The 21,485-nt window shown below is 60.1% G+C and overlaps 2 protein-coding genes across 3 annotated transcripts; one reads left to right on the forward strand and one right to left on the reverse strand.

Annotated features, from left to right (window-relative positions):
* On the forward strand, window positions 1-5,496 carry PLK1 (polo like kinase 1). Its single transcript, XM_064725991.1, has 10 exons — window positions 1-760; window positions 892-1,060; window positions 1,137-1,281; window positions 1,643-1,736; window positions 2,225-2,444; window positions 2,920-3,078; window positions 3,161-3,238; window positions 3,715-3,869; window positions 4,299-4,481; window positions 4,789-5,496. The coding sequence occupies exons 1-10, from the start codon at window positions 377-379 to the stop codon at window positions 4,993-4,995; spliced, it is 1,794 nt and encodes a 597-aa protein (XP_064582061.1). The 5' UTR covers window positions 1-376; the 3' UTR covers window positions 4,996-5,496.
* Window positions 5,497-5,532: 36 nt separating this feature from the next.
* ERN2 (endoplasmic reticulum to nucleus signaling 2) lies at window positions 5,533-16,726 on the reverse strand. Of its 2 annotated transcripts, none has more exons than XM_064725990.1 (22): window positions 16,584-16,726; window positions 14,318-14,435; window positions 13,976-14,009; window positions 13,380-13,452; window positions 13,220-13,292; window positions 12,963-13,085; window positions 12,785-12,886; window positions 12,281-12,542; window positions 12,098-12,176; window positions 11,868-12,018; window positions 11,479-11,600; window positions 11,161-11,337; window positions 10,822-11,071; window positions 10,473-10,563; window positions 9,806-9,995; window positions 8,954-9,053; window positions 8,636-8,805; window positions 8,120-8,267; window positions 7,899-8,026; window positions 7,591-7,714; window positions 7,299-7,366; window positions 5,533-7,220 (listed from the first exon to the last, which is right to left on the reverse strand). In XM_064725990.1, exons 1-22 carry the CDS (start codon window positions 16,689-16,691, stop codon window positions 7,029-7,031), a joined length of 2,883 nt encoding a protein of 960 aa, XP_064582060.1. In that variant the 5' UTR covers window positions 16,692-16,726; the 3' UTR covers window positions 5,533-7,028. The 2 variants fall into 2 exon arrangements, with proteins under 2 accessions (XP_064582060.1, XP_064582059.1); XM_064725989.1 differs by having other exon boundaries at window positions 5,534-7,220; window positions 8,606-8,805.
* Between the last annotated feature and the right edge of the window lie 4,759 nt (window positions 16,727-21,485).

The following is a 21,485-nucleotide window of genomic DNA, read 5'->3' on the forward strand; positions in this document are numbered from 1 at the left end:
AATGGGGAGCGGCCGCGCGCGGTAACGGCCCCGGCGCCGCCTTTGAATCGCGGCCGGAGCGAGCGAGCGGCCCAACTCAGCCCGGCCCGTACCATACTGCCGCGGCACCGGAACAACACAGCCGCCACCGCCACCCGCACGGCCACAGGCACCCGCAGCTGCTGCACCGGCACCGGGACCCGCCGCTACAGGGACTCGGCACACCCAGATCCACCGGTACCGAGACCCGCAGCTGCACCGGTGCACGAACCCGGCTCGTGCCACTTCCCCAGCACCCACTGCTGCACCGGGACCCGCCGCTCTCCCGCAGCCGCTGTTTCGGTGCAGGCAGCCGGCGCCCGGCGGTGCCCCAGCGCGGACACAGCGCGGACACAGCATGAGCGCGCCGGGCGGGAAGGCGGCGCGGCCGGCGGCGCTGGTGGAGCCGGCCCGGGCGGCGGCGGCGGCAGCGGCGGCGGGGGGGAAGGAGGTGCCGAAGGTGCTCGTGGATCCCCGCACCCGGCGCAGCTTCGTGCGCGGGCGGTTCCTGGGTAAGGGCGGCTTCGCGCGGTGCTACGAGCTGGCCGAGGCCGAGAGCCGGGAGGTGTTCGCTGGCAAGGTGGTGCCCAAGTCGCTGCTGGTGAAGCCGCACCAGAAGGAGAAGATGTCCATGGAGATCGCCATCCACCGCAGCCTCTCCCACCGTCACGTCGTCGGCTTCCAGGGCTTCTTCGAGGACGACGACTTCGTCTACGTCGTGCTGGAGCTCTGCCGCCGCAGGGTGAGGGGCCGGGGGGCGGGTGTCGGTGTCCCCGGGTGCGGACCTGTCCTTCCCTTCCCCGCGTCCTGCGGTACTGAGCTCCTCCTTGTCCCGCAACCCCCGCCCCGGTACTGACCCGCCGTCCCCCGCAGTCGCTGCTGGAGCTGCACAAGCGGCGGAAGGCGCTGAGCGAGCCCGAGGTGCGGTACTACCTGCGGCAGACCATCCTGGGCTGCCAGTACCTGCACAGCCACCGCGTCATCCACCGCGACCTCAAGCTGGGCAACCTCTTCCTTAGTGACGACATGGAGGTGAAGATCGGTAAGTGCAGGGACCCCAGCACAGGGACCAGCCAGTCAGGGCATCCTGGTTATATCCCGTCTCCCTGTCCCTCCAGGTGACTTTGGCCTGGCCACCAAGGTAGAGTACGATGGGGAACGCAAGAAGACCCTGTGTGGGACACCCAACTACATCGCCCCAGAGGTGCTGGGCAAGAAGGGGCACAGCTTCGAGGTGGACATCTGGTCCATTGGCTGCATCATGTGAGTCAAACTGCCTTTCAGAGGGCATGGAGCTGGGCAATCCCTGTTCTGATCTCCTTGGCCCCTCTGAGCTTCAGTGTAATCCAAAGCTCCAGGTCACTGTCCCCACAGTGCTGAGTCCTGCTGCCAGGCAGCTCCCAACCTTCCCCAGCTGAAGCATTCCCTGCAGGGTGCTAGATCCTAGCTTCCCTTTCCAGGGAACAGGATTCAGGCACAGTACACATAGCTGTCAGTGTGTCTTAATGCTAAGCATGTTCCCTCTGCCAGGAAAGCCCCTGGGTGTGCTTAGGACATGGTTGCTCCTGTGTACAATCTGAGTCTCTTTGGCAAAACTGACACCCTTTTGTCTGGGAATGCCCAGGTACACTCTGCTGGTGGGGAAACCGCCTTTTGAGACTTCTTGCCTGAAGGATACGTACATCCGGATCAAGAAGAACGAGTACACCATTCCCAAGGTATGCCGCTTCCCATGGAGTGTCTGTTTGGCTCACAGCGGTGCTTGGTGAGCCTCCTGCTGCAGCCTCTGTGTCTGCCACTCCATGGGCTCTCCATAGCAGGGCTGGGGCTCTCAGGCTGGGGCGGTGTGAGCCTTGTGGGGAGCCAGCAGCTCCCTGCCCTGCAATCCAGCAAAAATCTGAGCTGGGCTGCTGGTGTGTGGGGGTGAATGGACATGGGCAAGTCCAGGAGGTCTGGGCCAGGTCCCCGGCTCACTCCACTGCTGATGTGTTGGTATTGCTCCAGTCATTTGACCCCAGGCTTTGGGTGCTGTTAGGAGCCAGTTCTCTGTGCCACCCAACTCTGCTTCCCCAGGCTTGTGTCCTGCTTGCCCGATGCAGCAGTGGAGCTCTGCTCCAGGCGGAGCTTCCCTGGGCTGCAAACTCCGTTCATTTGTCACTAGTGCACGTTGTCCCTGACCCGTCTCTAAACTCTGCCTGTCCCTCAGCACATCAACCCCGTGGCCGCAAACCTCATCCAGAAGATGCTGAGGTCAGACCCCGCCACACGCCCCACCGTCGACGAGCTGCTGAACGATGAGTTCTTCACCTCAGGGTACCTGCCCAGCCGCCTGCCCACCAGCTGCCTCACCATCGCTCCCCGCTTCTCCCTGGCTCCCAGCAGCCTGGAGCTCTGCGGGCGGAAGCCGCTGACCGCGCTCAATAAAGGTAGGGGTGGGTGCCCGGGTGAGCTGGGCCGTGGGGCCGGGCACAGCCTGCCCAGCCTCCAGCAGCATCCACAACCTTCAGTGTGCCTCCCTCGCATCATCTCCTGATCCTTATGGAAACTCAGAGCATTTGTGGGTGAGGGGGCTCTCCCTACTCTGCCCGGGATGAAGCACTGCATTCGCTTCAGCTCTGTAAGGGGCTCAAACTGATGCCTGGGAAGTTCCACCAGAACACAAGGAAGACCTCTCCTGTGCAGTACCTGAGCACTGAACAGATTGCCTAGAGAGGGTGTGTGGAGTCTCCCTCACTGGAGATACTCCAGAATCCTCTGGCCATGTGCTGTGCTCTGGAATTACCCTGCTCATGTCCCACCATAATCCCGTCCGACATGAGCCGCTCTGTGTGTCAGGTGTTGTCTGTACCTGGTGCCTTTGGAACCTCGTCCCTCACATCTCAGTGTTGTCTCTCTGCCCAGGACTGGACAGCCCTGCCCAGGAGCCCTTGCTGGAGAAGGAGGAAGCAGCGGGGCTGCGGGAGGTGGGAGATGCTGTCAGCTGCCACCTGGCTGACATGTTGCAGCAGCTGACTGCAGTCAACGCAGCCAAGCCCTCGGAGCGAGTAGCAGTGAGGCAAGGTGAGCCTGGGGCAGCCCATGGGCCTCGTGGGGTGCACTGGCTGTGGGAAAGGTCCCCTAACATGCTGCTTTCTTCCTGCAGAAGACGCTGAGGACCCGGCCTGCATTCCCATCTTCTGGGTTAGCAAGTGGGTGGACTACTCGGATAAATATGGACTCGGTAAATACCATGGGTGGCAATGCTTCAGGCTTTCCTTGTGTCTGAGGAGGCTGGGAGAAGCCTGGGTTGGGGCATTTTCTAGGCCTGGGTTTTTAATCGCCATATTCCAGTGTATGTGTCCAAGAGCACTGCCAGGAATCTTACCAAATACCCCAGGAATCCAGAGCAGTGGTCACTGACCATCAGCCTTGGCCACTTTAATGTGGACAATGTACCTGTGCATGAGGTGACCAGGCTCTCCCCAGCCTGCACAGCGATCCATGGTGGCAGCAGAGGCTGTTTTTGAAGCAGCTGATGCAATAAGGGAGATGACAAATCCAAAGGTGGAAAAATGCCAGCCAGACCTCCCCAAAGAGAAGACCTGGCAGGGCCTTGGTGAGATGGCTGTTAGGGAATCCCTGGGTGATAAACCATCTGCCTTGGTACTTCCCACCACCTGTGGGCCCCCAAGATCTCATGGGGTCCTTTCTGGGCAGGTTACCAGCTCTGTGACAACAGCGTTGGAGTTCTCTTCAATGACTCCACTCGGCTCATCATGTACAACGATGGGGACAACCTGCAGTACATTGAGCAGAACAACACTGAGTCCTACTTCACTATGAGGTCCTACCCCTCTGCCCTCAACAAGAAGGTCAGTCCTGGGGGCAGGAGCCCTGGCTGGGGGTGGGGAGACCCCTGCCACCCTTAGGCTTGGATGGCAGGGTGGGTTCCAGGGAGAAACTTTTATTGGAGGCCACTGGCACTTTGCAGGCTTCCTCTAGCTGGTGACACATGGGTCCAAGGACAGACACTAGCAGCTCTAGCTGCTATCTGAGGCTCATTTATGAGCAGTTTCACAGAAATTTAAGTGCTCGCATGACTTGCATGTACCAAAGTATTCAGCAAAGTGAGTCTGATGTGTCACGGTCAGAGTTAATTTTGAGGATTTCCTTAAGTTTTTGCCATAACACCTCAAGCTCTGAAAGATGTAAGGAGGGTCTGGGACTGTGATGGCTGTCCCTGTGCTCCTCCCCCGTGCCTGGGGTCACCCTCAGCCCCTCACAGCCTGTCCCTTCTGCAGATAACACTAATGAAGTACTTCCGGAATTACATGAGCGAGCACTTGCTGAAGGCGGGGGCGAACATCACACCACGGGAAGGGGACGAGCTGGCCCGGCTGCCCTACCTGTGCACCTGGTTCCGGACCCGCAGCGCCATCATCCTGCACCTCAGCAATGGCACCGTGCAGATCAACTTCTTCCAGGTGAGGCTCTCTGCAGGGCCGTGGCGCTGGCTGCACGTGGTGCTGTTTGGATGGTGGCAGGAGGGGATGACCTGAGCCAAGGCTGTGCCCAGGGAGCCTGGCTCTGGGGGCTGTCTGTGCTGGTATCTAAAGCCCCCAGTGTCCTCACTTGTGAGGGGCTGTGCTCTGGAGCTGTTGCCCTTTGCTGCACTCTGAATTCTACAGAGGGGTTTTGTCACACGTTCCGGGTGTGCCGAGATGGCTCATCCAGAGGAAATGCTGCCCCAAGGAGCACGGTGCTCAGTGAGCGTGTGTTGTCTCCCCCCAGGACCACAGCAAGGTCATCCTGTGCCCTCTCATGGCTGCTGTGACATACATAGATGAGAAACGGGACTTCCACACGTACAAGCTGAGCCTGATCGAGGAGCACGGCTGCTGCCGCGAGCTGGCCAGCCGCCTGCGCTACGCGCGCACCATGGTGGAGAAGCTCCTCAGCTCCAAGTCTGGCTCGGGCCGGGTGAAATCCTCCTCCTAGACCTCGTTCTTGCTGGACTCGACATCGGTGCCAACCTGCCCGGCTGTGGAGGGAGAGGTCTGGCAGCTTCCCTCCCGCGGCCCGGCTGGGTTCCTACTCCTGGGTCTGGGCTCACTGCCCCGAGGAAGTCCTGCTGCTGTGGGAATGGTGTTGTTCACTGACTGGTGCCCAAAGGTTTCTTGCTTCCTGCTCCTAACAAAGTGTATTTTTGAACTCCCTACCTAGTCTGTTTTTCTAATTTCCCAAAGCCAAAAACCCAGCTCCAAACCAGCCCTCTCGTTTGAGGTGCCTGGGGCTGCTCTTGAGAGAGCAGAGCTGGCAGTGAGGTGTCTGTACATGGCTGTACCCGTGCTCTGGGCTTCGTTTCCTCTGGTAGAAGCTCAGGTAAGGTATTGAACAAGCCCGGGGTGAGATTTGAGCAATTGACCTTTTAATGCTGAAACTCCATGAAACCTCAACTTTTGTATATTTCATAACTTTAATAAAGATTGTTTAACAGCATCCAGGCTGTTTCACTTCCCTTTGCCTTGCTGAGAGAGGGGATAGCACTGCTCTGGCTTCCCCCTCTCAATGAGACATCCTCTTACCCTTGGCCTGGCTTGCCTCTTCCTTGGCTCCATGACTAATTATGGCTAAAGAATCAGCACAAGTCCTCTCAGGCAGCAGGAGCCCAGTGACCTGCCTGTTGCACTCCACCATCACTGCCAGCAACTAGAGGTGCTCTTAGGCCAGTTTGTTTCTATAAGCAGGACAATCTTCAGTTGATGTTTTTTAATTTTTTATAACATTTTGTATAAATACATTCTGAAAAGAAATCTGGTACAAACCCTGTTATCTGTGTAACAAAATCCCACAACCCAGTATGCAGAGGAATCAAACTATACAAAATTATTGCTGTTCCACAGAGGAGCTTTGCTGTGGGGCTCTCTGTGCCCATAGGCTCAGCTGGTGCTGGAGGCTGGCTTGCAGGGCCCACATGCCCATGGGCATGCCATGAACCACAGCACCCATGGGATACCTGCCCTGGGCAGCAGGAGAGGCTGGGGGAGCTGCAGGCACACGCCTGTCTTTGAGAGAGGGATCCCAGGGACAAGGAACTCCCTCCTTTTTGCCCAGAGACAACTGTTCTTGGACTGCTGTGCCACCAGGCCTGGTACAGGCTGCTGGGGCTCGTAAGGGAGAAAGCCCTGTTCTGGGCACAGCTGAGATTCACACCCCCCTATGGTGGGGCTGTGCCCCACAGCCTGGGTGCCAGAGGCAGGTCCCAGCCTCAGGGCGGCTGCTGGGCCTGGCCTGGTGAGCACAGCCCTGCTGGGGCTGGGGGGCAGCTCCAGTGTCAGGACTGGGGGCCTGGTCCTGGGCACAGCTCAAGGAGCTGCATCCCCAGGCCCTTGGCACAGGAGAGAACCTGTGAGACAAAGCCTCCTGTTCCTGGTGAATGTCCCCTGAGGCTGATGGCAGCCTGAGGGCATCGCTGTGCCAGGGCCCCACTGTGAAAACACAATGTGTTTTCCTCTTTCTTCTCCAAGCACTGTATCCACCTGAGATGTCTTTGTTTTCTGACCCAAATGCCTTCACACCTGAGTCTGGCTGTGAGTGTTGGCAGAGTGTTGGCTGCCCAGAGGGTCCCCCAGGTGAGAGCACGGTGCTGTCCCATCCCTCACCTGCTGAGCCCTCGCCTGGCTGGCAGCAGGGCACTGAGAGAGGGCCCAGGCGGGGAGCAGCAGCCACAGCCCTCGGGCATAGCCCATGGTCCTTGGGCCTGACGCACGGCCTTCAGGTGTGACCCGCAGCCCACAGGCACCGTTGCCCCTAAGGCATGGCCCACAGCTGTCGTGTGTGACCCGCAGCCCTCGGGCATGGCCCACAGCTGTCGTGTGTGACCCGCAGCCCTCAGGCATGGCCCACAGCCCTCAGGCATGGCCCACAGCTGTCGTGTGTGACCCGCAGCCCTCGGGCATGGCCCACAGCTGTCGTGTGTGACCCGCAGCCCTCAGGCATGGCCCACAGCTGTCGTGTGTGACCCGCGGCCCTCAGGCGCCATCGCCCCTCAGGCCCTGGCAGTAGTAGGAGCGGAAGGTGCGCTCGTGGGCACAGAGCCGCATGGCCCCGTGCGTGTGCAGCAGCAGCCGCGGGAAACGGGAGGTGAAGTACTCCACAAAGCCCTCGGGGACGGAGCCCAGGGCCACCTGCACGTCGGCCGGCAGCTCGTGGTAGTGGTGCTTCTGCAGGAGAGAGGGGGACGTGAGAGAGGATGGGGACAGTGGGGGTGGCAGGGCCACGGGGCAGCTGGGTGGCCGTACCTTGTTCCTCATGGCCCGCAGCAGGTCACGCACTGACCCCCCCTTGTAGGTGCGGAACTTCCTCAGGTCTGGGGACAGCAGGGGAGACATGGAGTGAGGGGGGACGCAGCCCCTGTAGTGCCAGCCCCAGTGCTGCTGCACTGTGGCCTCCCAAGGAAGGGCTGCCACCTTTACCTGCCCCGCTTTTGGATCCTGGGCACAAGCAGGTGCCTGCTGGCCAGTAAAAGCACCAGCCCCTAAAGCCCCACTGCTTCACTGGGCCCAATGATGAGCCTGGCCCCTCCATGCTCACCCATCTGCAGTGGGAGGGAGATGTGCATCCTCCAGTTGGTCCTCACCACCGCCCGTCCCCCCGATTCCAGGGCTGAGACGATGGGCCCCTCGGCTGGCTCCTTCTCCACACGGTCACTGACGTCCTGTGTGCCCAAGAGGTGGGTATGGCATTGCCCCTGCTCTGCATGAGGTGGGACAGAGACCCAGGGACCCTCCAACCCTCCTAAGAGTAGCTCACAAGGAGCATGTTGACCTAAATGCAGCAGTTTCCAGCATGTTTTTCAGTGCACACCTGCATTCACTGCCAGCGGGAGAGCAGAGGCTCACCTGGAAGAACTGCAGCTGCTTCTCCTGACTCCAGAAAAAGGGATGCACAAGGACCACAGGGGCTGAGGGCCGGCGCTGGGGCTCGGCGCTGATCATCGCCACAATCAGCTCCCTCGCAACGAGTTTGTCTGGGGGTGAAGCAGAACAGCAGCGAGCTCGTCCCTGCGCTGGGAGAGGGAGCTGCCCTCAGCCCGGAGCCTCCCCGTGGGGACGGGTCTCACCGTGAGCCTCCTCCTGCAGGCAGCTCAGCTGGTAGCAGCCCGCCAGGATGTTGGCCTGGCGCCGCAGGCTGTCCCCAAAGGGGTGCTGGCCCCCCGACATCACGTAGTAGAAGATGCACCCGGCTGAGAAGATGTCCACAGCACTGGTCTGCAAAACGTGGGGGGCACGTGGGACCCTCAGGCAAAGGGCAAGGAAACCAGCATCTCACAGCCCCTCCAACCTCCCCACCCCGAATTTCTGAGGACTAATGGAGTCTAATGAGACACCTGTGCTGAACACAGCTGTGCACTGTCCCACAAGGGCAGAGGCACGGGGACAGCCCTGGCAAGGAGCACAGTGCCTGTGTCTGGGCTGGCTCTGGCTCATGGAGCTCTCATCGTAATTGTGCACCCTGGCAGTGTGACCTGAGGCCACTGCCACCATGGGGGACACCACCACAGTGGGCCCAAGGAGCACCCGGGGCAGGGGGGCCACGGCTCACTGACAGGGTTCTCCTTCGGGGCGTCCTGCAGCACCTCGGGCGCGATCCAGCCCTCAGTGCCGGGGATCCCGGAGCGGAGGCTGAAGCTCTGCCGGCCCCCCTGGAGTTTCTTGCAAAGGCCAAAGTCGGAGATGACGGCGCGGATCTGCCCGTGGCGGTTCGGGACAGAGATGAGGATGTTGCAGGGCTTCAGGTCACGGTGCACTGCAAGTGAGAGGCTGTGGTGTCACCTGGCAGGGCTGGAGCAAGCAGGGCTCTGCCACAGCCCCACGTGCTGCTGACACCCTCAGTCCTGCCCAAACCCCGCAGCATCCGCTGAGGAGGGGCTGCAGAGGGGACTGCTGGCCCTTACCGATGCTGAGGGAGTGCAGGTGGGCCAGCCCCGACATGGTCTGACGCAGCACGGACACCGGGTCCAGCCCACGGCGCTCAAAGCTGGGGCTCTCCACGTACTGGAACCACACAGCAGGAGAGGAAATAAGCCTGGTTTACTGGGCAAAGGCAGGCTGGCTGGAGAGACATCCACCCCGGCGTGATGGGGGCGATGCAGAGGAGCCCCCGCAGAGGCAGTTTGTGCCCAAGGGGTGATGGAGAGGAGCTCCCCAGAGGCAGTTTGTGCCCAAGGGGCGATGGAGAGGAGCCCCGCAGAGGCAGTTTGTGCCCAAGGGGCGATGGAGAGGAGCCCCCCAGAGGCAGTTTGTGCCCGAGGGGCGATGGACAGGAGCCCCCCAGAGGCAGTTTGTGCCCGAGGGGCGATGGACAGGAGCCCCGCAGAGGCAGTTTGTGCCCAAGGGGTGATGGAGAGGAGCCCCGCAGAGGCAGTTTGTGCCCAAGGGGCAATGGACAGGAGCCCCTTCAGAGGCAGTTTGTGCCCAAGGGGCGATGCAGAGGAGCTCCCCAGAGGCAGTTTGTGCCCGAGGGGCGATGCAGAGGAGCCCCGCAGAGGCAGCTTGTGCCCAAGGGGTGATGGAGAGGAGCCCCCCAGAGGCAGTTTGTGCCCAAGGGGTGACGGAGAGGAGCTCCCCAGAGGCAGTTTGTGCCTGAGGGGCGATGGACAGGAGCTCCCCAGAGGCAGCTTGTGCCCGAGGGGCGATGGAGAGGAGCCCCCCAGAGGCAGTTTGTGCCCAAGGGGTGATGGAGAGGAGCTCCCCAGAGGCAGCTTGTGCCCGAGGCCGGTGCCTGCAGGGCTCCCGGCCCGGCTCACCTCCTGCAGCGTGGCGGAGCACAGCTCGATGGCGATGTAGTGGAACTGGCGGTCCCGCTCCGTGCAGAAGTAGCGCACCACGTGCGGATGCTCGTCGGACTCGCGCAGCAGCCGCACCTCGCGCTCCAGCAGGTGCACACACTCGGGCAGGAGGCGCTTCACGGCCACGCTGCGGCCCTCGAACTGCCCCCTGTGCACAGAGCCCTGCTGTGCCCGTGTGCAGCAGGGCAGGGCCCGGCCACCCTCACCCACAGGGTGTCCAGCATGCTGTACCCACACTGCTGCACCCCAAAGCCTTGTCACATCACCGACAGGAATCTTCCCAGTGTAAGCTGGGAAATGGAGGGTCTCCATTTCATAGGAAAATTACATCCCTCACTTTTTCTGTGTTCAGTGCTGGAAAAGGGGCTCAGCCAGAGCCTAGGAACTGTGCAAGGAGCCAGAGCAGGTGCAGGCAGGCAGGGAGGGGTGCAAGGGGGACCTGCCCTGTGTACCCAGTGCCTGGTCAATGAGGGCCACGAGCCCAGCTCCAGGATGGGTGGGATGAGGACCAGAAGAAGGTGAAGGGGGTGAGCTATCAAAAGTCCCTGAACCAGTGGCTACCACCCTGACCTGCCTTGTCACTATCCCTGTGGCTCCCAGGGAGAAAGGGAGTAGTGTCACCCACCTGAAGACAAAGGTTCCTCCAGCTCCATGGCCCAGCACATCTTTGGGGTTAAAAGAAACTTTCCCAACTACAACCAGGTCTGGTTCTGCATCTGCAATGGAGAAAAGACAGCCATCTTCCAGCCTCCAAGCATTAGTTCTGTACAGAGGACACCTGTTTCTCTATTCATCCGGCCATTTCTTGGGCCCTACTCTTATGTAACCCATGCTTATCCAGCAGCAGATCTGGCACCTTCTCCCGTCCCAGGCAGGCTGCAGCCCTCTCATCAGTGGGCATCCCTGCACCTGCTCTGGGTGCTGACATCTCTGGACAGAAGCCCCCACAGCCTGCCCGTTCCCCCTGCACCCACCTTCAGCAGGCACTGGGACAGCTGGCTCTGGGCTGACTGTCCCGTTAGCCGGCTCCTTCAGGCAGGCGGAGGGGCTGGAGCTCTGTGAGAGCTCTGAGGCACTGCCCTGGCTCAGCTCCAGCTCCCTGGGCTCCTCAGGGACCCCCTCCCTGGAGACTCGGCCCGAGAGCAGCATCTCCTGCTGCTGCTGCAGGAGCTGTATCTGCTCCTCCAGCTGCTGCTGCTGGGCCACATGCTGCCGCTGCAGCTTCTGCAACACAAACCACGGCAATACTCAGAGCCTGGAGCCATGCTGGGGCATTGGCTCCGTGTCCCTCTCCCTCCACCAGCAGCACTCACCATGAGCAGCAGGACCAGGATTCCCCCGCCCAGCAGAGCCGTGCCGATGCCTGCCATCACCAGGTCCCAGGTGCCAGACTCGGGGTACACCTCCAGCTGCTCCCCTGGCACAGGGTCTGCCTGGAGCTGCCCCTCGCTGCGGACAGCTGGCTCCTCGGGGCTGCTGGGGGCCAGGAACTGCAACACACACCCAGGGCTGGTGACACAAGAGGCACAGACTGCAGGGCACTTGGCTTTGGGACCTCCTTCCTGTCCTGTCCCACTGCCCACCCCAAGCAGCACAGACCCCTCAGTGACCCAGCACCCTTCACCACTCACATCGTCGAACACGGTCCTGCTGGGAGGAGCCCTGGGGATGATGGTTTCCGTGGTTTTCCTCAGGTTCTCTGGGAAGGCTCTCAGCATCGTGGTGTGGACCAAAGGAGGCAGCTCATGGTGCCCTGTGGCAGGAGAGGAACAGAGACAACCCTCAGTTCACCTCTTGGTTTCAGCACCCATCCCTTGCCAGCAGCCCTGGCTCTCCTGGAGTATGGGGGTTGCTTCTCATGGGACCCCCAGCATGGGTAACTGTGAGCCCTGCTTTCAAGGGTCCCCACTGGGCAGAGCAGGTTGCCTATTGTCCCCAAAGCACAGCAGCAGGGGTGTTCCCCCCCGGGCAGTCTGGGAGCCAGGACATGGGTGAGCCTGTGCCTACCACAGCTCCGCACCTATGAGGAGCCACTGGTTGGGAGGTGAGGCGATGCTGCCCTGCGGGTACTTGACATCTGTGCTGGGCATGATCTCGCACTCCCCAGACTCCCTCATGGTCACGTCCTCCGTGGTGGGGCCGTCGATCCTGGCCAGCGTGATGCCCTGGGGCTGGGGATGTGGCAGCTCGTGGGGCACCAGGCAGCCGGGCACGCCGTGGTGGCTCCAGCGGGGCACAGGGGACACTCACCACCAGCGCCACGCTGCCGTGCACCAGGGAGGTCACAGCATAGAAACTGGTGGCGTGCTTCCCCACGTAGAGCGCCGGCCTGCAGGGCAAGGACAAGCATCACCTTCCGTCCGCCACGGACCAGGGTGGCCGAGCACGGGGAACACGAATGCCACCGGCTGCCACCGCTCAGGAACCACCTACAGCAGCTGGGTCTTGGTGGCAGCGAAGTCCTTGACGGACTGGTAGCTCCACTTGAGGACGTGGATGTCCTGTGACTGGAAGGTCAGGTAGCGCAGGGTCTCCATGGCCACGTTGAGGTGGGGCAGGCGGCGCAGGCTGTCCTGATGCCACAGGTAGATGCCAACCACAGGTGAGCCATAGTTCTGCGCCCACAGGACCTCCCCGCTCTCCTTGTCCAGGGTCACCACCAGCCCGTCACCGCTTGAGGCCAAGTGTGCCATTTCTGCAGAGAGCAAGAGGGATGAGGGATGCAGCACTTCGGCTGTGTCTCCTCTGGTCACCCTCAGTTCCACCACCGGCCATGGGCTGCTGCCTGTTGCCCCCAGCAATGGGCACAGCTGAGGCCTGCTGGCCCTGGCACTGCCACCCCAGGCCCCTGCACAGCCAGAGTCCTGCTGGAGTGGGCACTGGGGAGCTGTGTGCCATGACTGCCACTGCTCCCATTGCTGCTGCAGTTGCACTCACTGTACTGGTAGGACTCCTCGCAGAGCGGGGCCGAGTACTCGGAGAAGGTGGCATTCCAGCGCAGCTCCCGCGACTTGGTGTCATACATGGTGATGACGTACTCTGGGGACAGGAGCAGGGCACAAGGTGACCTCCAGGGCCCCATTCCTGGCACCAGGGGGTCGATGGGGGCACTTACGGGTGCGTCCGATGTAGAGCAAGGGGCTGGATGGGCACAGACCATCCCAGGCCTCTGTTGAGAGGGTGGTCTGCTTCTTCCCTGATTTGGGGTCCACAATGAACCAGCTGTCCTGCTTCTTCCCTGAGAAGGAAAATGCCTTCTTTGTAAGCCCCCGCAGCCCCCTGTCCCCAGGAGCTCCCTCTGAGCCCTGCCTGTGCCCTGCACAGCTCCTGGAGCCCGGGCAGTGCTGTCCTGCACACGCCAGCGCTCCATACCGGTGTACAGCACCCCATCCGAGCCGCGGCACGGCGAGGACTGCACCAGCTCCGGGATGGTGAACGGCAGCTTCTGCAACACAGGAGCAGGGCAGGGTCACCCTGCAGCCCAGGGACCCCAGGGCTCACGGCGTGCCCACGGCCCCATAGCCCTACTGACCATCAAGCCTTCCTTGTTCTTTCCTCCCAGGATATACAGGCTGCCATCATTGGGGTCTGGAAGGAATGCTGGCCTGGGAAGCACGAGAGAAGGACAAAACATGAGCCACCCCCTGCCCCAGGCACCTCCGAGGACACAGAGTGGCTACACTGCAGAATCCCCTCTAGCAGTTTGCTCCGGGCTGAGTCTCTGCAGGACTTGACCTTTCCTGGGCACCTGCAGCACTGGGTTTTGCAGGAGATAAATCCCACTCTGGTCAGTCCTGGGACTTCCCACAGCCACCCAGTGTGCACCCACCAGGCTGGTGGATGCCCTGCCTGTCTCAAGGAGCTCTTGCTGCCCCGCCTGCCCCTGAGCTTTCAGGGGGATTTCCCTCTATTTCTCTCCATGCTGGTGTGTGCAGTTGAGCTGAGAGTTCCTCGGCTGTGCAGCAGGTGCCAGCTCCTCCTCATCACCATGTGCCAGCACCAGGGACAGGGTAAGGTGATGCCACGGCATGGGCTGGGCATTTCATTTCTCTGTGGTTCCCTTTTCCTGCTGTTGCTCCATCAGTTATCAGGGAGCCTCCTGCACTGCCCAGTGGGGGTGACACTCACTCTGCCACATAGACCGGCACCTGCAGAATGGGATCTGAAACAGAGAGTGAGAGGCCACATCAGCAGCGCTGCTGTGAGTGGGACAGCACAACACCACTGTTTACCCCGCGTGGCACTGTCACCCAGCCCAGCCATGCAGCCTGTTTGCCTTTCAGAGCCAAAAGAGACACCAGTGGCAGATGCTCATCTGTGCCTGGGGCCGGGGCTGGCAGCGCACCCCAGGCTGGAGGCATTGGCAGCCCAGAGCCCATCCAGCAAGAGTCAGGTCAGAGGAGCATTCCCAAACCCCAAACACGCTCCAGGAGCTGGGCTGTAAGCAAATGCCCCCCAGTCACTACTCACCATCCTTCAGGGTCCACTTGATGTCCCCTGTGCTCTTGCTGACGGCGTGGAGGTTCCCATCCAGTGTGGAGATGAAGAGCAGCGTTTCTGGGACAGTCACAGCACCACCTTTGAGGCTCTAGGACAAACACAGCATTCTCAAGAGATCAGCCAGACTTGGGAACAATCCCCCAGCCCAGCTCCTCTGTGCAGCTCAGCTCCTGGGGCAGCTGCACCCTCAGTGACCACCCGCCCCTACAGCCCCTGGCTCCCCTGGCTCACATCCCACCAGAGCCATCCTGGGGCTGGAGCAGCCTTCCCTCTCCCTCCTCTCCCTGGAACACGTTTTCCCACAGGTGGGATGAACTGCAGCGTGGCTGTTCCCAGTCACAACCCTGGATGCCTTTCTAAAGGTGACAAGAGCAGCCTGACCGCCGGCTCCTTCCAGAAACAAACAAGTCTGGTGACTTTTCATGCCAGAGAAGTGATGATTGCTTGCCTGGGCCTTCAGAGCTGCAGGTTTCAGCTGCCTGACATTGAGGAAGTAATTGCAAATTCACCTGGGAAGAGGAGCTGCTGCTTCCACGTATGGCGTCTGCATAGCGAGTGCCAGCTCAGCCAGCGCCACATATGCCAGCCTCGCCCTGTCAGCAAACAGGGATGGGCAAACAGCACGGGACACACACGGCTCTGGCAGTCCCCAGTGCCAGGATCTGGCAGCAGCACTGAGCCCCTGGCTGGCCACAGGTCAGTGTGAGAGGCACAAGGACACCCCAGGAGCCCAGCCCCACAGCAGTCCCCGGGCTGCTCGGGGAGCCTGAGCTGGCACAGCCTGTCCTGGGGCCTGTCCTGGCTGTGGAGCAGGGAGCAGCCAGCAGCCTGTGCCCAGCCAGGACCCGCATGCGAGCCTGAGCCCATTTGCAGGGCAGAACCTGACAGTACAAGAGTGGCTGTGGCAGGGCAGGGCCAGGAGATTCCTTCAGCTGCAACAAAGCACAGGAGCACACACAACCTCCCTCACAATGCACCTCATATCAACCTCTGCCCCTCCAGCCCAGATCTTTTATTTGCACTTCTTTTTGCTTCATTTTCAGGTGAGGTCAGAGTGAGTTTCCCTGCTCTGGCTTTGCCCAGAGGACACGGCAGGGAACTGCTCCCCACCATGGCTCCTCCAGCCCCCATGGCCATGCGGAGGGATTGCTGCTGGCTGGGGACGCGCCAGGCTGGCAGACAGGGGCTCTTGCAGTGTGGCCACCTGCCCGGGGGAAACTGAGACTGCTGGGCCCCCCCAGCCATCAGGGCTCTCTGCTTCCTTCCCCCCTGAAGCACTGGGGATTTTTCCATCGTTTTGCGAGTGTTTTGGTGCCAGGGCACTCGGGCAAAGGCCAGGCTGCCTGCCTGCTCCCCATAAGCCACCATGGGCAGAACTGGGAGCACTGGGTGCCTGGGAGCTGCCACCCTCCCGCTGGTCCCAGCCCCAGCCCACATGTGTGGCTGCTCCCACGGGCTGACCCAGGAGCTTTCCCGAGGTTCCACCACAGCACTTTGGACTCTGCAGTGATGCTGCTGGGGCTGAGCTCAGTCCTGGGCTCGGGGCACACTCGCTCCCCCAAGGATGGATAGAGAGGGATGCCCAAGCACAGACAGAAACTCGGCGCCAGCATCTTCTGCTTCCCCCAGTGAAGCAGCTCTAGCCGTGTAATCCAAAGCCGCCCTGGCACGCTGCCTATCCACTTGAACCGCCACCAGCTGCAGGAGCTGGATCCGGCTCCGAAGGCACCACCCTGACAGGCAGCAGGAGCAGGCAGAGGGGGAAGGGGACTCCGCTGCCGGCCACAGCCAGGCCCAGGGGTGAGGATGGAGATCAATCTCCGCTCTGGGTGCCGCAGGGGCCCCGGCGCTCCATCGCACCGCGGCCAACGCACCCACGAACGGCCGCGGGTCCCGGCAGCATCCCGGCCCCGCGGGCACCATGGCCCCTCACCCGCACTCCGAGCACCTTGCGGGTGCTCCCTCCCGAGGGCCGCTCGGGCCCCGCTGCCCGGTGTCACCCGCGGCCGCTCCCGCCCGCGCTGCCGCACCTGCCCCGAGCGCGGGGCGCCCCTGTCACAGCCCGGGCACCGAGTGCCGTGCGCCCTCCCGCAGGACGCGCGGGGCACGGCGAGCACGGGGAGCACGGGGGCACGGTCTCACACCGGGAGCACGGTCTCACACCGGGAGCACAAGCTCACACCTCGCTGTCCCCTCCCGGGCGCTGTCCCACCCCCGCTGCCAGCGGCGGCCGTACCTGTGCCGGGGGCGGCGGGAGCAGCAGCAGAAGCAGCGGCAGCAGCGGCGGTAGCGGCGGCAGGAGCCCCCGGAGCCCCCGCGGGCGCGGCGCGGCGGGGCCGCCCATGTCCCATGTCCCGGCCAGGCCAGGCCGGGCCGGGCCGCGCGGCCGCCGTGAGTCAGCGGGGCCGGGGCGGGTCCCGGACGCGGCTTCCGCCCCCCGCGCTCCGCACACGCACCCCGGCCCCGCGGCCCCGCCGGCCTCCCCGCCCCGCTCCCCTCCGGCCCCGCGGGAGGAGCCGCGTTCAGCGCACAGCCCCGCGTCCCCCCGGCCCGGCCGCGGGCACCGAGCCGAGGACGGTTCCTCTGGCCGGTAACGCGGGGCGAAGCCCTCCCGGCGGTGGCGGTGGAGGAAGGAGCCGGCTCCTGCCGCCCCCCTGAGCCCCGTGTGCCGGGAGCTCGGCCCGAGGGCCGGCGGGGACCGGGGGCTGCGCCGGGACCCCGCCTGACCGCACCGCTGGAACCGAGAGCCAGGGCACACCGGGCACCAGGGCGAACAGGAGCTGCCCGCGGGCACAGCTGGGAGAACGGCAGCGCAAACTGGGGCTACCGACCCGATTGAGACGGGGACTTTGGGTGGGACAGCAGGTGTCTAAAGGGGGAAGCGAGGCCCAGCAGATCGGTTCAGCCCGGCAATGCCGAGGGTGCCGCATGCCCAGCACTGGGGCTGCTCCGAGCACCCGCTTGGGGCTGTTCAATGGCAGTGTGACCGTGACACCACAGCAGGACCGGCCCAGCTCGGTGCAAAAGCAGATTAAAGCCCGGCTTTGGGCAGGGAGGTAGAGACCATCCCGTAATTCACAGCCCGTGCGTGTGCAGTGGCACAGGGCAGCAGAACCCAAATCCCCAGCGTGGGAGATGGGCACCCACGGCTTTGATGTGCCAGCAGGTGTGGGGTCTCCTGAACTTAAGCCTGTGTCCATCTTCCTGCAAAGAAACTCACTACAAACCTTTTGCTCACAGTTGTTCATGCAGGAGGAAGCGGCTCAGTACATACAGAATATTAAAACACTCAAACACAGAAATACTTAATTATCAAACTTTAATTCATAAGACTAATCTTACAGAATAAAACACCAGGATAACCAGTCAAGGTTACACTTAAAAAAATCCAGCAGTGCAAATCTAAGACTAAATATTTGTCATCTCCCTCCCCCCAAAATAGGCAATAGATTATTTAAAAATACCATAATACATGGTACTCACATATTCCATTTAAAATAAATCTGCAGTGAACACAAATATCTAAGTTGGTTTTTTAAAATATAAAACCAAAGAATTAATCGCTTAGAGTATGGATAAGACAGAGTGAACTTCCATGAGCTACCAAGACGAATCCTTGGCTAGAAGGTAAAATGGCCACGTTTCATACCAGCCTTGCTAGGGCTCTCCTGGTCCCCTGCGGTGACAAGGACACTCACTAACAAAACAAGATGCCAGCGGCCTCATCCTAACAGGTGGGAAGAGGTGCTGGACAGAACTGAGGGTGCAAACGGCTCCACTGGAAAAACCAAGTTACAAAGGAAGAAAAGCAAAGCAAGGGGAGTCTGGAAACAAGCCCTGCAAGGCCGGGAGCAGGGAGGGAGCGCCCGAGGCAGCGGCGGGGTCAGGACCGTGGCTGTGGCAGGGGCAGAGCAGACCCCGCCGTGGCACCTGGGCATGCAGCAGCAGGGAATTGTTTCTCTTTGGCCCTCAGAGCACGGAGCAGTGGGCACCAGCCAGCAGGTGCAAGCTGGGCAGGGTGTGTGGCACCAGCACGGTGTGGTGGTGCTGAGTTTATCTCCTTTGAATCCAGATCCCTCTCTTCCGTCACCAGAACACTCTGACTGTAGTTACACATTCCTCATCAAAGTCATTAATGGAAATTAATCATTTACTTTAAACTTGGTATGAAACCATGCGAGTAACACAAGTTCTTCATGCAAGACAGTCTGTTCAAACCCCAACCAGGCTGAGCAACAACACTTCTGCATTCCCAAGGAAGCAGTGATCCTGGGACTGCTTACACTTGGGATGCACAAACAGAGGAAAGGATACTGAACTTGGGACAAGTAGAGGAGGAGAAACCTGCAGTGCTGGGCATGGAAAGGGGAAGGGATGGCACACAGGTGAGCTGTGGTACCCAGTGTCATGGAACAAGGTAGGGAAGGAGCTGCAGGACTGGCAGGAGGAATCCCAAGATGGCAGCAAGGAGGGGACACTGCCTGGGCTCTGGGAGCAGCCAACAGCAAACACCAGCTGTGTCCTGCAGGGACCTGCATTTGCCTCACCAACACTTTAACCTGCAATTAGCAAGCCCAGAAAACACTCAGTGCAACCTGACATGGAGAGGCACCCCAGGGGTCTCCCGGGGAATCACACCTCCACACAGCAGTCGCTGCTGGGAGCACCCTGGTAAATTGTGATTTAACAGAAATACATGTCTGTGCAGCTGGTACTGAATGCCCACAGAATGAATGTCAGATCTCAGAACCATCTTTATCACCAGCTCCAAGTGTACTCACAATTTACTCACACACTGTGTCTCACTGAGGACCAAACTCCTCCCTGGGATCACTGGTTATGCTGAGTCTGCCTTGGGATGGTCACAGTGAGCAGAGAGCAAAATCCAAAGCTGAGAGAGGCAGGCAATGGCTGAGAGGCAACTGTGGCACTATCCCACTAAAAAGAGGGTGTTCCTTAATACCTGCAATAACTGCCTTGGAAAAACTGGTGTATGCCAGAACATACCCAACTCCACATCATTCCCAAAGAGCAAGGATCCTAAAAGCAGCGCTGCTAATTTCAACTAGAATACTCATTTCAAAGAGATCCCAAGAAGCCTGGGATATTGAGCCAACAAACACCAACTAAAGCATTTATAAGTCACTTTCCTGTATTTTAATTCAAATTTTGCACATAGAACAAAAAAATGAGACATTTTCATTTTTCCAATCAGATCCAACCTGCAAGGAAGCACCTAAAGAGGATCACATTTTCTTACTGTATAGTATTTTCTTCATGTTTAAAATCTGTACGTAACCAAGGGGTTTGTGCTGAGTGTCCTTTGAGCTGCTGGGCTGTGCGTGGCCCAGGACGGGGCAGCTGTGCCCCTGGCACGGGGTGTGACAGTGCCCTGTGCCCCAGCAGTGGCCAGGGCCTGTCCCCACTGGCCCCACAGTTACTCACCCGGTCGCTGCGTCCTGCACAGAAGCCACAGGAGCTGGGCAGGGGCTGGAACTCGGGCACCAGGGCACCACAACTGCTGCTGCCCTCCCCAGGAGCAAGGGGGTGAAGGGACAGGAAAGGAAACGGAACACAAACAGATGCACTGACAGGTCTGAGCACACTGAGGAACAAATGGGAGCTGATCATCACAGAACCAGCAAGGTGGCAACGTGGCCCCAGGTGACAGAAAGAGCCAGTGTCACCCCTTTGCTTTATCCTGTAGTGCCCACACCTTCCACCAGGTAACCAATTGTTAATTTCAGTCTTTACACCAGGGCTGACAACTAGGAAATGACAAGTGTGATGGCTGTGTTTCACCCACGACATTGCCACCAGTAAAGGCAGGCCAGCTCCTCTCTGCCCCCACTGCCCCAGCCAAGGGAGCTGACACAGCTCTCCTGGCCCAGCCACGCGTGTCAGGACACGCTGCTGCTGCCTTGTACACAGAAAGGAAATACCCCAAGCTACAGGAGTGACAAGCACATCACTAGTTTTTATGTAGGATATGAAACACCTTTAAAACTCATATTGCGTGGCTGTTCAAACAGAAAATGCAAACTAAAAGCTGCTGTCTAGAGGCTACAGGGAAATATGTGACCTCAACACCTACAGAAAGCCAATGTGTTTTCCAGTCTCTCAAGTAAAATAAAAGTAAAATAAATATTCATTTGGGAATTTGCACTGCTGTGCTTCAACTGAGCTCTTCTCTCAAGGAGAGGGAAGAGTGGACATGGAGCATATTCAGATTGGCTGTTTCTGCATGGCATTGAGCTACTGGCCTGGAGCAGCACTGAGCCCCAGTGCTGATGCAAGCAGGGATGTGTGAGCTGCTCCAGTCTGGCTGCACAATGCCACCTGCTATGGGCTTTGCACCTGTGCAGGGCTGAGGGCTCTGTTCAGAACACCTGAGAGAAATGGCACATGGATGGCTGGCATGACACACAGAGCACCACAGCCCCAGGCACAGCACGTTCCTTCTGACAGAATCAGGTGTGAGGGCTTCTTGTGAACTGGAGCAGGAGAAAAGCTGGAAGGTGGTTTACATTTCAAAACATCCCCCGCTGAATGGTTAATCTAAAGTACGATTCACTGAATTCCATCACTACAAATTTTCAAATCCAGCTCACAAAGACTGCTGCTGTTATTAAGAATCCAAAACAGCCTCGGAGTTTCTCTCTTCCTTACTTCCCCCACCCCAAACAGGGCAGGAAGGTCTCTGTGGTTCCCTCCCTTTGTGACATCTGCGTACCCCTGCAGCGTTACGGTGTTTCCATCCATGTCCATGCCACTGTGTCCCCCTGCTCACACCAGCAGCACAAGGGTCAACGCAGCAGCTGCAAAATGATCCTGGACTGCAACATGCACGAGCAAGAAAATGCTCCCGAAATGCAGCAGCCCAGGGCAGGAGTGAAGCACTGACCGGGCACGGGAGGGAGCAGCTGGCAGCACTGGGTCACCTGCCACGACAAAGCATCCCTGCACAATTCACCTGCTCCAAACACGCTGCACCGACCAACCTGGAGCTGCCAGACTCGGGAAAAGGCCAGGAAACTTCCCAAGCAAGCAGGGCATCTTTGGGTGAAAACAAAGAATTAGTTCTGCTACCAAGGAGTGGAGGCTGCCCTGGAGGGCCAGCGGGATATGGCTTCACCGA

Source organism: Zonotrichia leucophrys, chromosome 14, assembly GCF_028769735.1.
Source record: "Zonotrichia leucophrys gambelii isolate GWCS_2022_RI chromosome 14, RI_Zleu_2.0, whole genome shotgun sequence".
NCBI classification, from domain to species: Eukaryota; Metazoa; Chordata; class Aves; order Passeriformes; family Passerellidae; genus Zonotrichia; species Zonotrichia leucophrys.